This window comes from Dreissena polymorpha, chromosome 8, assembly GCF_020536995.1.
Source record: "Dreissena polymorpha isolate Duluth1 chromosome 8, UMN_Dpol_1.0, whole genome shotgun sequence".
Lineage (NCBI taxonomy): Eukaryota > Metazoa > Mollusca > Bivalvia > Myida > Dreissenidae > Dreissena > Dreissena polymorpha.
This window is the reverse complement of record NC_068362.1, coordinates 23,755,745-23,770,129: the sequence shown is the minus strand read 5'-3', so window position 1 is coordinate 23,770,129 and position 14,385 is coordinate 23,755,745. Positions and strand designations below refer to the sequence as shown.

General features: G+C 37.3%; 1 protein-coding gene across 7 annotated transcripts; it reads left to right on the top strand.

Moving 5' to 3' along the window:
* Positions 1-5,290: 5,290 nt before the first annotated feature.
* LOC127842837 (sarcoplasmic calcium-binding proteins I, III, and IV-like) lies at positions 5,291-11,829 on the top strand. Of its 7 annotated transcripts, none has more exons than XM_052372588.1 (8): positions 5,291-5,456; positions 6,410-6,485; positions 6,968-7,029; positions 7,680-7,791; positions 8,516-8,644; positions 9,181-9,293; positions 11,066-11,231; positions 11,526-11,829. In XM_052372588.1, exons 2-8 carry the CDS (start codon positions 6,422-6,424, stop codon positions 11,618-11,620), a joined length of 741 nt encoding a protein of 246 aa, XP_052228548.1. In that variant the 5' UTR covers positions 5,291-5,456; positions 6,410-6,421; the 3' UTR covers positions 11,621-11,829. The 7 variants fall into 7 exon arrangements, with proteins under 7 accessions (XP_052228548.1, XP_052228550.1, XP_052228551.1 ...); XM_052372590.1 differs by having other exon boundaries at positions 5,292-5,456; positions 6,977-7,029; XM_052372591.1 differs by having other exon boundaries at positions 5,295-5,456; positions 6,398-6,485; positions 6,977-7,029.
* The last annotated feature ends 2,556 nt before the right edge of the window (positions 11,830-14,385 follow it).

Genomic DNA, 14,385 nt, shown 5'->3' with positions numbered 1-14,385 from the left:
ATGTCAACATTTTTCAGATTAGGCTTCTGTTCGACTTGCTGTTGGCCTTTCTCTAATTTGGTGGCAGCGCATTTGCTTTTAAGCCTTGCTGCAACATCCAGCTTGGCTGTGCCTGGGGACTGGACCTTTACGCCTGCTGGTAGTGAGAGAACAAACTGCTCTATCTCTGCAAACTTCTCGCTAAGGTCATCTGAAACGACTAAACTGAAATCCTGCTCTGCCTCGGGAAACGCTACGAGCTCCAGCATGTGCCTGGGGACGGTTCTTCCCAATGCTAATGACAATAACTCTGGTGTCATAGTCCCATGTTTTCCCTTAATCGAACAATAACCTTCGCAGTCTTTTGTCCCGCCACCGGAATTGCACGTAAATCTGCCTCTGATGCAGTATTAATTTGAACAACCATTTTTATTTATTTAATGAACTAAATGAAACAAGCGCGGGTGTGTTGCAAGTCTATTTAAACTATACAGAGTTGTGTTATGTATATATTGTACACTTAAGTTTCAATCTGAAGTTACCAAAATAGTATATACAATGTATTAAAACCAAGTTGTTGTTTGTTTGTTTTTTAATAACGATGTTAACAAAGTTCACTTAATTAATGGCAACAAAGGCCCACCATACTATACATAAAAACCAAACTGGTTAGACGTATGTGAGCAGCCAAGTTCCAAGCACCTCCCTCCTTCTTATCACTGCAGTAGAGCCCCTGGATGCAAACTGCAACACCTCTGAGCACCTCCGCAACCTGCGATTGCTAGAAGATTCCTTGCTTCTGAATAGATACGCATAAACACGTGACGTCACAGCAACAATCGTTATTTCAATAAAAAACCGTCTCAGACAAATTTATTATGCCAAACTGGCTCAAATTTGCCTAAAACTAGTTGTTACTGATCGATCTCCACCGACAAACGTACTCTTGACGACCCACGCAGTGAAACCCACGGTTGCAAAAACACGTGGTTTGCCAAACTGGCAAAAGTTAAAAGTCGTTGTTTACCCTGAATTCCGGTGTTTTCCGCAATTTTCCTCGTCGCCAATGTTGTAAATACTGTACTTTCACTTCCGCGTACAAACAAAACACACAGATCAAGATATAAGAATACTTTAATGATTATAATGCAACAACTCATTTCAACAATCGTCTTTCTTTCTCGGCGTCCATTCCGTCTGCGCATGCTCCTTTTCGCGCTTCCGCCAGGTCACACACAAAACTCCATCAGGTCAGCCACAACTGAGTGTACCCGACGAGCCGACAAGTGTAGCCGAGGAGCAGACGAGTGAAGCCGACGAGTTTCCCTTGAAGACGACGAGGACGTTTGGTGTCATCCTGACGAGGATTCCAGTCGATGTCAACGTGAGTATTATATTAAGTGTCGTTGCAAGTGATTGTTGTTGTTGTAGTTAAACCCACAAAAAGCTAACCCTGATCAACACCACAATACTTACATGTACCCGAGATGTTAGTGGTACCCGAGCCGACAATGACCAATCGAGCCCTATTATCATATATTAAAGCTCGAACTGTTGATAATGAAATTAACCAATAACGACAATTATCTACCAACATTTTCATATTAAAGGCGCAATTTTATACAAGGGAAGTAACTTTTAATAAACACCAAAGGTTACAAAAAACTAATGTTACCAAATATTCCTTTGAATAATCATTATTTTATAACAATTCCGAATCTGGATCTGAATGATACGTTGAAGTGACCAAGTCATGCTTTTATTCAGCGTGGGTGGGTGGGTGGGGGGGGGGGGTATGCATATGTAGCAAACATGAGCTGGACAAATGTCCAACTTTTGCCGATATTGCAACCTTAAAATACTTTATAGATGTTGTGACAGTGCTTTCACAAAGTAAATTCCAGTCAAGAATTACGTAGTACCCGAGCCGATGACCAATCCAGCTTAATGCTATTACTTTGATTGCTCTACAAATTAGGCAGTCGTCTATGAATAGTTGGATGTAGGATTTTACTCTTACTGGTAGGTCATAATTAGTATGACGAAGAAACAGTCCTAATACTGTGCCTTGTTGTATTATCCCCGGATCCTACAGCAACGTGACGGGACTTCTCTACTTCAACCACCGCACACAATTCACGTTGTGTTAGGAAGTGTGATATCCAGTTGAGTAATGGACCGCGGATGCCGAAGTTTTCAAGCTTTAGCAGTACGTGTTGGCGAGGCATGGTGTAAAAAGCCTTACTGAAATCAAGGATTATGATGTCAACCTGTTTGTTCTGCTCATGGTACAAAGCAAGTCGTGGGATGCGACAACGAGTTGGGTTTCTTAAAGGTATTCTGAGCGAGAGCCAAGATTAAGGTGTATCAATACCTTGTGCTTGCTTAGTGGTTCAATATGACGACAGATGAAATGCTCTCAGAGCTTGAATAGCACTAAGAGGAGTGATGTTTGCGTCTCTCAAGTCTTTGGAAGCTTGCCTGTGTATACTGGCCGCTGGAAGATGACAGGAATGATGTCGCCCATATATCACAGAACTTCAGTACTCTGTTTTGGAGATCATCTAGATAGGCCGCTTTCCCGACATTGATGTGATTCAGCAGCTTGAGTACACCACCTTCACGCATGCGTAGTGAAGGGATATTGTCGTTTACCCGGCGTGTGAGTTGCGGATGTGTAGTGAAGGGAAATTGTCGTTAATCTTTCTTGTGAGTTGCGGAACTGGCTGAATTATGTCTTCCTTGGTGAAAATAGACTGGTAAGCAAAAAATAATGATATAAAACGATTGACAATACAAGAACAATTATGTTGTTTCGCTAAAGCTGATTAATAGTTCTATAAATATAGATTTAAATACCATAAAATGTTACAATACTAATTCGGTTTAATATGTGATGATTGAAGCCTCGAGTTAATTTACGAATCACTTGAAATGATCAGATCAGTAATATAATTTTAACATTAGAACAATCATAGAGTTATTAAAAATATTATTGATAAATAAGTCGTTCTACAATAACACACTATTGCCATAAGATTTTGTAGGAACCAGTTCATTGTGTAACATTTAAGTTTTGTATGCGGATTTCTTGCAGTCACAGTTAAGATCCTTCTAGTTCTGGCTACCATAACTTTAAATGTCGCTTTTTATGATTGTTGACAGGCGCGACTTTATACAGGTATGTCAATACTATATAAAATGTACGCTGAAGTTTCTTTAGCTAAGATCCTTCCAGTTCTGGTAGAATTATCAGTATGTTATTTTTGTATAATGTGAAAAGCGTGTGTAACGCTTTATTAATTTATTGTCTTTGATTGTAGATTAAATATACACGAACCCATATTTTTAAAACTCGTTTCTCCGTCAGAGATGATATTTTCATTACTTGAATATTTTTTATAAATGATAAATGCTATATAATTTATTATTAACGCACTGTCTTTTGCTTAAGGTTCATGGGGGGGGGGATAAAATTCATTAAAAATTCGCTTTGGTTTTTCTTCATTCAATGTGGTACAATATGGTCAAACTATATATCATTTTAAAGCTAAAGACGGATAGAATAACATAAACACATTTTTGACATTCAAAATTTGTGTGCTTTATTCATATTTTGGTTTAAAACCAATACATTTTTACACTAATTTACAAAATCTCAATATAAAGTTAGGAAGGATATGCACTATCTTAAGTTGAATAAATACAAAGCTATATACATATACAAGGTCAAGTTAGCAACATTTCACAGAAAATTATTGTCATAAAACAACAAATGAGTTTTTATTCAACTGCCTATTTTGGATAAATTTCCTAAACAAAGTTCTAAAAATAACTAAAACGTAACTACTTTTTAAAAATCCAGGTATGGTGGATAATAAGATGCACAATTCTTTTTCAAAGGCTTTACAATTTTGTTATTTACCTCTCAACCAAATTGCAAATTTAAACCATCTCAAATTGAAATAGATTGCAGGCGACATATAAAATTGTAAAGGAATATAAAGAAATTGGCAAACCGATTGATTTTATATTTCGATTCCTTCTACCCATTTTGAAAGCGTGGCCATCGCTGTGCTCCGTAGAAAAACGTGCAAAACAAATCGGTCGAAACCACGTGCAGTGGTGAGAAAACCTGGTATGTGTATACACATACCAGAGAAAACACAAACTTATTTTGACAGTTGGTGCGCAACTAGTAAAACAACTCTTAACATTAATCAGCAAGAGATCGCACTCAATAACAGAAATGACCACGTAGAGATATAATCACTTACCCTATTTCAAATATTTTCCAGCTGAAAATTGTCCCCCACACGTCTTTTTTAGTTTATTTGTATTGTTTTTTCTGGAGCCGAAGTGCATCTCACAGAATATCCATATAACTTCCGTTGTTTTCACTTTCGTTATTAAAAACTTTGTTTAAAAGAATTATTTCTCCTTTTAGATTGTTAAAGCGATGTGTTATTATATGTTATCAATATAATAGTATACCGTGATGAATTTAACGGAGTTTCGTATCGATCTTTCTGTCAGTCTGTAAGCGTACTATTTTATGCGCAATAATATAAGTATGGTGATTCGACAACAATTGTAAACATTGGTGAAATGCTTCTTACATAGTTATTCTTTTGAATGTTTATGAGGTCTGATCGTGCAGTTTGCAAACATCAACGGAAAGATTACAATCCAATGCATTTGTCATCGTCAACCGTTTGGGGTGTCAATTAGGCGATGAGTGAGTTTTTAGCATGTTTCTTTCTATTTTATGAATTTACAAATGGCTGCCCCCATGGTGATGAAATGACATGTGTTCGAGTTTTGATATTTCTAGATATGTAAACCTTTTTTACTATTTAAGCGTAACTTGCCCTCGTCAATGTCGATATTATTCACTAGTTATATAATTTTCCGCCGAAATACGTGGAATAAACATGATTCAGATTTTTGAAAATAATGTATATTTTAGTGTTAAAATCGCTTTGTATTTTGATTGATTTTGTGGATGGTATGATACGTTGATGTACAAAATTGGTAGCAGTTTGAAGGAAAAACATCCTTTAAAGCATATGTGTATACATTTTCAATGTGGCACTCTTCCTTTAGTCAAATTTGAGTTCAATGCTTGGGGTCCCACATTTTTCAAAATGAAGCCTCTACATGAACCTTAAAACCGTTCGCGAGTAAAGGTTAGATAATACCCAACAACAAAAAACACCGAATAAACTGATCATAACTGTATAGCATTATGTGATTGAATGTTGCATACATGTTGCAAAAAATGCACATTTTATTGCGCATGCGTGTGTAATTCCTGGTCCGTGATGCACGTGGAAAACATGTAATTGCATACAACCTATGTTGTGTACACACTCGTTATTTGGTCCTGGAGAACTGGGTGTTTTTGTTTAAATTAATCCATGTGAAGATTGTATGAAATTGCCATACAAGTGTTTATTAGAATATTATCTAAAACCGTAAGTAGATGTTTTTGTAAAACTATATTTCGCAAGAGTTAAAAGAAATAAAGTAAGCACGTAATCAGTTGTTGTGCTGTTGTTTTTTTCATGTTGATATTAAACAACATTATGCCTATTGGACTCTCCCATCCTTCTTAATTGTATCAATTTATTTCCAAGATTAGGGATGTCTAGTTTATTTATTTCTAGTTTAGAATATTTCTTACAGAAATTTCTTTTAGCAAACAGTGCAGACCCTGGTGAGGGTCTACGCTGTTTGCCAAGGCCTTTTTTCTAGACGCTAGGCATAAATGGGTAAAACAAAATTATAATGTTGAGCTATATACAGAAGCTTCCGTTATAATAATATTCTCAATAAAACAATAGCACATGTCAATAAATTGTCTCTATTTGTTTTCCATTTAAATCAATATAAATCTCTTTTTTTTCTAAGCACAGACAAAATATGCATACAGCCGTTAGCACTTCTAGCAATAAAATGCTGTTATCCGCCGCCAAAACTGGAGGGATATGGAAAATATTGACGTTGTCCATCATTCCGTCCGTCCGTGTTTCATTCCGTCAATCCTGCCGTCTGCCATAAAACTGTTCAGGGCTATATATCAGAACTATATAAGATATCAACATGAAACTTCATGGGTGTATAGTAATCAATTAGGGGATGTGCCATGCACAAGAACCACAACGCTACACTTTCTAAAATAAGAGTTCTTGCCATTTGTTTTATATGAAGTAACTTTGCAAGGCTATAACTCAGATGCCATAAATAAATTAAGCATGAAACTTCATGGGTGTATAGATATCGATAAGAAGATAAGAACCGTTACCTTACACTAAATTATTTTTTTGTTGATAAGCATTTATCAAGAGATTTGCACCCATTCATAAACACAATTTATTTTGCGGGGGATATCACTTAATCGAAAATGCTTGTTAAGTTTATTCTTCAGAAAAATACAGTCATGAGCGCGCTGAAGCTGTCGCCCTTTCAACAAGAAAAACTACAGTATTATTTCAACTTCTTTGGTACGATGTACTTCGCTTATTGGCAAAACCTTAAAGTATGCCATGCCGCCGTTGTCTGGTATTGTTTACTCATGTGAATGCGTCTTGTAGATCATACTACAAACGGTAAATTCAAGTAGATGCTCCGTTGGCTCAATTAAAAAATAAAGAAGTTGGTGGACTGTTCGTGTCTGTAAGCTAGGTAAACATGTAAATGTTTTTGTAAATTGTGTTAACGTATTTTCGTGTGGCGTAAATTCTAGTGAATTATATTGTGTTGAAATTTGTTATTGTTTAAAATGTAGTGGAGTCAAAACTGGTTTCTAGCTTATTAAAGTGGATAGTACATTTTATTGTTAGACCATAAAACCTTAAGTAATCGGTTTTCGCTTTTCAGAAATATGAACGTTTTTGGTTAATTGCGTTGTTGTTGGTTGATTCCATGTTTGTTTGTTAACTGCATGGTTGTTTGTTCATTGCATGGAGGCCTGTTTATTGCATAGTTGTTTCAGATTCGGACGGTAACGGACAACTGGAATTGAGCGATCTTGATGGATTCATGAAGGTTCGTATCTTATAAGAGTACTTCTTCATTTGAATCTCCTTCTGGCAGTTCGCACAGGCTAATCAGGGACGACACTTATCGCCTCGTCTGGATTTTCGTTTAGAAGATAATTCCTTAAATTATAAAAAATGCATAAAGTGGAAAGTTGTATCCATTGTTAGCCTGTGCGGACTGTTTAGAATAATCTGGGACAACATTTTACACGGAAAAAACCTATAGTGTTCTTTAATAATATAGGTTAAGCCGTAGAACATATATTATACATATATGTTACACAATTTTATCCATCCGCGGACATTTTAAACCAAATCACATATTCGTAGACATCTTTTATTTTCAGCAATTTGATATCACTAATGGCATATTTCTTCTATATTAAATAAACGAATAAGTGTCTAGTTTGTCAAAAAATATAGCCCATAGTTCACATATTACCTTTTATTCAGCCTTATTCTGGGAAAAACGTGACTTCATGCATGCGCGTCGTCCCAAATAACCCTATTCAGTCCGGAATAATCCATTAAAACGGAAAGTTTCGTCCCTGATTAGCCTGTGCGGACTGCTGGGCCGGCAATTTTACGCATATGCATTAAGCCCCATTTTTCGAAGACGGGGTTAAAATAATTTTAATGTTTGCATGTCAATTCTAGAAAGTGTTGGACTTCACAGGATGGGACGTGGACTCTCAGTGTGCACGCGAGTGCCATGAGGTGCACGAGTGCTTCTTTCACACCCTGATGGAGAAGGCGGAAAAGGGATCCGGTATGAACCCCAACCGTCCGTGTTGCAAACACTGTTAAAAGACGTTTTTGTTGACACGTTCATGTGTGAATTCTTGAGTTAGGAATACAAAAGAGGACCTTCCGATGTGTTTGTGTTGAATTCGTGGATCGGTCATCCCTCGAAATCAACGAAAATAAATGCACCACGAATTATAATGGTTTTACGGTATCACGGACACTATGATATCATGTATTCTTTGGCTTTGACCCAGTTCTCGCTTGAATCAAAATGTTTGATTTCCTCACAAAACTCTGGACAAATGTGACGTTAATTTATATTTGCGGTACATGTATGTATCGTGTGATTTGTCAGCACTTATTACCCGAAGGCAATTATAACTCAAACATGTTTAAATGAGTCCCCGAAAGGTCAGTAATAAAAATATATTACCAGTGCACTTGTTTAGCTTTTGAACTATGAACACTTTCTCGTACGATGTTTACAGTGTAAAAGAAAGATTGTCCATCAACACATTAAATTGTGGGAAAGATGAAAAACGATGTGTATTATCAATATCGCTTGGCACCGTCTAGATTTCAACATTATGTTTGTATTAAAATACCGTTTTAAGAAATTCGCTTTGTAAAATATTACCATAGGCGGAAAGTTCCGTCCCGGTGCAAACTTTTCGGATTGCTGCATACTTATTTGAGACGATGTGTATAAAGATACCAAATACCTTCGACTCACCTTTGGGCTTCAGATCGCATCAACCTTGCAAAGTGGTTCCGGATGTGGGACGGACTGATTCCCGGCTGCATGTCCATGAGAAACTTCCCCGTCTGGTTAAGGCTGCTGCCAAAGTCTCTCTTCAGAATCATCGACAAGAAAGGTACAAATCATGTTTGCTGACGCTGTTTACATAAAAGTAACCTTATATCTTGGTGTTATGTGGATTTATAAACTCTTTTTAACATGCCTCTTTCAAATTTGACTTATTTCTGTGTTGTCTTTTACATTTTAAGGCGATTCATGTCATTATCTGTTTTTGTTTTTAATTTATCCAGGATACAAAACTTGGATATGGTAATTGTTATCCGGAATGCTGAAGTACCAGCAATATGAAATAAAACACAAGATTCAGCCCTCTGCCAACATTTGCCATAAATGTTTATCATGAATTGGACAATGATGCTGTTGTCCCATTTATTTCAGGGTAAAAAATGGTTAAATGTGCGTAACGAATCAGTCCACATTAGCCTGTGCAGTCAACACATGCTAACCAGGGACGTCAATTTCCGTCTAATTGGATATTCGCTCAGAAGAGACATTCTTTAAACGAAAAATACCATTAAAACAGAAAGTGACGTCCCTGATTAGATTGTGCTGACTGTCCAGATTTGCCAGAACGCGGCTCTTTTGTGTCAGGTGATGAAAAAATTGACGCCAAGGAGTTGGCAGATTTCTACGTGAAGTTTGTCGGTATTCCGGAAGGCAATGTGACGTCACTCGTTAACTACGCCATGGAACAGATGACAGACGTATGTGCTCTTGTAATGTGAAATGTGTTTCTTTTTAGCTCACCTGAGCACAACGTGCTCATGGTGAGCTTTTGTGATCGCTTTTTGTCCGTCGTCCGTTGTGCGTTGTGCGGCGTCAACATTTGCCTTGTTAACTCTCTAAAGGCCACATTTATTGTCCAATCTTCATGAAATTTGGTCAGAGGATTGGTTTCAATAATATATTGGATAAGTGTGAAAACGGTTACGTTTGCTTGAAAAACATGGCTGCCAAGGGGCGGGACGTTTTTCCTTATATGGCTTTTTATGGGTATAGTAAAATCTTGTTAACACTCTAGAGGCCAGATTTATTGTCTGATGTTCATAAAACTTGGTCAGAAGATTCATCCCAATAATATCTTGGATGAATTCTAAAATGATGCCGGTTGGTTGAAAAACATGGCCGCCAGGGGGTGGGGCATTTTTCCTTATATGGCTATAGTAAAACCTTGTTAACACTCTAGAGGCCACATTTATTTTCGAATCTTCATGAAACTTGCCCAGAAGATTTGTGCCACTGATATCTTAGATGAGTTCAAAAATGGTAACCTTTGCTTGAAAAACATGGCTGCCAAGGGGCGGGGCATTTTTCCTAAAAAGGCTATATATGGCTATAGTAAAATCTTGTTAACACTCAAGAGGCCACATTTATTGTCCAATCTTCATGAAACTTGGTCAGAAGATTCATCCCAATAATATCTTGGACGAGTTCGAAAATGATGCCGGTTGGTTTAAAAACATGACCGACAGGGGGCGGGGCATTTTTCCTTATATGGCTTTTTATAGTAAAACTTTGTTAACACTCTAGGGGCCACATTTATTGTCCAATCTTGATGAAATATGGTCAGAAGATTTGTCTTTATGATATCTTGGATGAGTTGGAAAATGGTAACGTTTGCTTGAAAAACATGGTCGCCAAGGGGCTGGCATTTTTCCTTATATGGCTATATAAGACTATAGTAACATCTTGTTAACACTCTAGAGGCCACATTTATAGTCCGATCTTCATGAAACTCGGTCAGAAGATTCATCCCAATAATATCTTGGAGGAGTTTAAAAATGATGCCGGTTGGTTAAAAAAACATGGCCACCATGGGGGCGGGGCTATTTTCCTAATATGGCTATAGTAAAACCTTGTTAACACTCTAGAGGTCACATTTATTTTCCGATCATCATGAAACTTGGTCAGAAGATTTGTCCCAATGATATCTTGGATGAGTTTGAAAATGGTTTTGGTTGCTTTAAAAACATGGCCACCAGTGGCGGAGCATTTTTCCTTATATTGCTATATATGGCTAAAGTAAAACCTTGTTAACACTCTAGAGGCCACATTTATTTTCCGATCTTCGTGAATCTTGGTCAGAAGATTTGTACCAATAATATCTTGTTATCTCAGGTGAGCGACTTTGGGCCTTTCAGGCCCTCTTGTTTACCAGTTACCGTTTATTACATCATTTCACATAAAATCGTCCTCTTCCTTCTCATCATCATCATTATCATCGTCGTCGTCGTCGTCGTCGTCGTCGTCATCATCATCATCATCATCATCGTCTTCGTCGTCGTCAGCAGCAGCATCGTCATCGTCGTCGTAATCATTTTATAGTGGCTATTTTGGTTTCTAAAAATTACCAAGTCGAATATTATGCAAAACTTTCTAGGCGGTACGCTTACACTTTCGGGTCAATATCGCGTCTCCCTATTTTCGACAACGCGAGATTTATGTTAACTTATTTACCTTTTATGTTTGATCGCAGCACGGGAAGTACCCCCTCACTCTGGATAGCTACAACCAAATGTTTGCCAACTTTCTCATCGGGCGGACGCCGTACGGACCGGGCCGCTTCATCTTCGGCTGCTTTGAGCACATGGTGCAAAGGACGGAGTTCCAACTCATCCAGGGACCCTCGGACATTCTGCAAGGTACGTAGATAGCAGTCTAGTGGCATTGTGAGAATTGTTTGGTTGAATCCTGATGTATATTCGATAGTCGAATTAGTTCTTTTAGCAAAAAAAAACAACACAAATACATATTAGCGTTTTGTTCGAAAAAGATCTATAGCAATTAACAAATCAACAAACAGTTACTGTAACTTCTTATGCTGACTATAACTGTATATGCGTGTTGTAAAGTGTAGTCCAAAACAACGGTTGTTAGTGGTGATATTAAGTGTCCAATAAATTTTAGTGCTTACACGAATATGTTTCATGTTGCAGATCCTCTCAGTGAGTTCAAACGTCTCCAGATAGCACAACACTCTCCGCAGACGCCCAACTCTCTCGTTAAAGTCAAATTCTTCCGCGCTGCCTAGCAACGACCACCTGACAGCCTAGCCACTGACGCTTGTTTTTCTCGTCTTACAACGACCCAGTTGTGTCGAAATGATAATTATTGTATTGAAACATTCCGATATACGTGTATGATAATGTATATTTGTCCTTTGCGCCACGTGGTGGTTCGTAAAGAGTGTCTGTTGTGTGCCGAGTCAGTTTGCAGCAATAAAGCATTTCACGTTCAAAATGTACTGTTTAGGTTACTCTATGGATTGTTATATTGTTTATAATACAAAAGGCTACAATAGAAAGATGTCTGTCTGATTTTATGTATAACGACGCATACGAGTTCAGGGATAATATCAGGGTTCAGGATCAACAGGGTTCACAGGGATTTACAAACGGGCTGGACAGAATGCAAACACACTGTAAAGAACTTTATTTTTGCAAATATATAACTTTAATGAAATATATTTGCACAAATCTTTACGGCTAAAAGACAGATTGTCTTGCAGTTTGTGACGATATCTGTGGATTTAAGAATACATTATTGAATACGTCTTAAATCGCTGACAAAAGTTCACGCTTCGTGCAGCATAACCGTGTTAATAATTGCTGTAAAAATCGAACTTTTGGCCAAAAACACCGGCTTATTAAATAAAGTAATTCTGACGTTTTTCACATTCCCATAAGACGCATTAAAAACTGTCTTTTATGCACTAATTAAAATTCTTCAGAAAAATTGTTTTAAAAAGTTATTTGAAAAACACACACACACACACCCATATCGATGTGTTTACATCCATTAACATCCATGTGAACCCCATAAAGTCACGTGATCCTTCACCCTGAATGTGGTGCGGCACTTAATCTGGGTATGGCAATGTCGTCATAATAGAATAGAGACTACCTCATAGCAACGGACTGTCTATCGTTTTTGTTCCGTGAGATAATCGAATTGTCTCGGCAACTTGATGCCGGATGTATATGAGCCGATTTCTGTAAAAACTTGGCTGAATACATGTGCGCAGTCCGCACGGGCTATTCAGGGACGACACTTGAATACATGTGCGCAGTCCGCACGGGCTATTCAGGGACGACACTTGAATACATGTGCGCAGTCCGCACGGGCTATTCAGGGACGACACTTGAATACATGTGCGCAGTCCGCACGGGCTATTCAGGGACGACACTTTCACCAATGACTGGATTTTCGTTAAGAAGAAACTTCCTTCAAACGAAAAAAAATCAATAAAAGCGGAAAGGGTCGTCACTGATTAGCTTTTGCGGACTGCACAGGTAAATCAGGTTATCACTTAACGCACATGCATTAAAGGGGCCTTTTCACAGATTTTGGCATGTTTTAAAGTTTGTCATTAAATGCTATATGTTAATAAATGTAAACATTAAATTTAAAAAGCTCCAGCAAAATATCAAAAATAAAATTTAAAAAAGGAAAAAAAAGTAGCCCGCAGCAGGGCTCGAACCAGTGACCCCCGGAATCCTGAAGTAAAAGCGCATAGGCCAACTCAGCTATCCTGCCAAGCATACCAAAGATGCGTATTTTATACCTTTTATAAGCAATCTTCGTAGTTTCACAAATTTAAACGACAACAACAGAACTCTCCAAATTATTAAATCGTTTCGCGTTGCAACGCTTTATAATTTTTAGGTTTTTAAATCGTCAAAAGATGCATATAATGGCTATATTAGACCATGGAAAATGTTCAGTAATACTGTTTCCTCACAAATATCATAACTAAACCGAAAATTTGCGAATCTGAAACAACTTTTTTCAATTTTGTCAATTTACCGAACCGTGAAAAGATCCCTTTAAGCCCCGGTTTTACAGAACACGACACCTATATGTAATACCGCATACGCTAACATACTCGTCCATACTACACAAACAGAACAATGCGGTGTGTATAGATCAAAGTACAGGTACTTGATTTAGTTCCGGTAATTGATATTTTTCAGTAGATGACATACATAATTATATACATTTTGATAGCTTTATCATTAGGGCTCATTAAGTTATACAAATCTAGCGGTGAATCGCCTGAAGAATATCAGCTATAAAAATCATTGCATGTGGTACACCGTAAGAAAGCATTGTATTTGCAATCCAGATATCGAACTTCATTTGAAGAACTATTATTACATATTTGGTTCTCGTTTTGTACATCATTGCGTCTCCCCAGTTCGTTTTGTAATTTGTGGTCTAAGGCTCGGAATTTCGAAAGCGCAAACTTATATTTTGGTGTTTAATGAATTGATAAGTACTTGTCTGTGTTAAGTATGCTTTTGTAATATTAATAATAATTACATCGAGTCGAGTTTGAAACGTCGTCATGCCATTTTAAAAGCAATCAATAAAAATCGATTGCCTGTACATACTCATTACCCCATATTTGGGATCTGTAATAAATTATAGGTTTGATCATGGAATCAACGATTTTGAATATTTCGAAAGGCTGAAAGTAGCCAAATAGCGTTTGAAAGTTATTTATTGAGAATATGGCCGTTTGTGCTTGCGCAGATAGCTTATTAAGTGCCAAATTCCATGATAATAAAGGAGTAAAAATAGGCCCATATACTTGTAAACTGGTGTTTACTTCTTTGCCCCGAAAATACCAAAGTATGTTTCCTTTTAGTACTCCATCATTATGAAATACAATTATCTCAGTTTAATTGAGATTTACGTCAATCCATGTGTTTTGACATACATCTTAAATTTATTTGTTCTTGTAAATTGTGTTTTGTTTCAGCGCAATTTGCATTATCATTAGCGGGCATTAAA

Coding starts and splice junctions, on each gene's coding strand:
- LOC127842837 (XM_052372588.1), top strand. CDS start 6,422: ATGAGCGCGCTGAAGCTGTCGCCCTTTCAACAAGAAAAACTACAGTAT. Junction 7,792..8,515: donor GAAGGCGGAAAAGGGATCCG/GTATGAACCCCA, acceptor TTTGGGCTTCAG/ATCGCATCAACCTTGCAAAG. Junction 11,232..11,525: donor ACCCTCGGACATTCTGCAAG/GTACGTAGATAG, acceptor TTCATGTTGCAG/ATCCTCTCAGTGAGTTCAAA.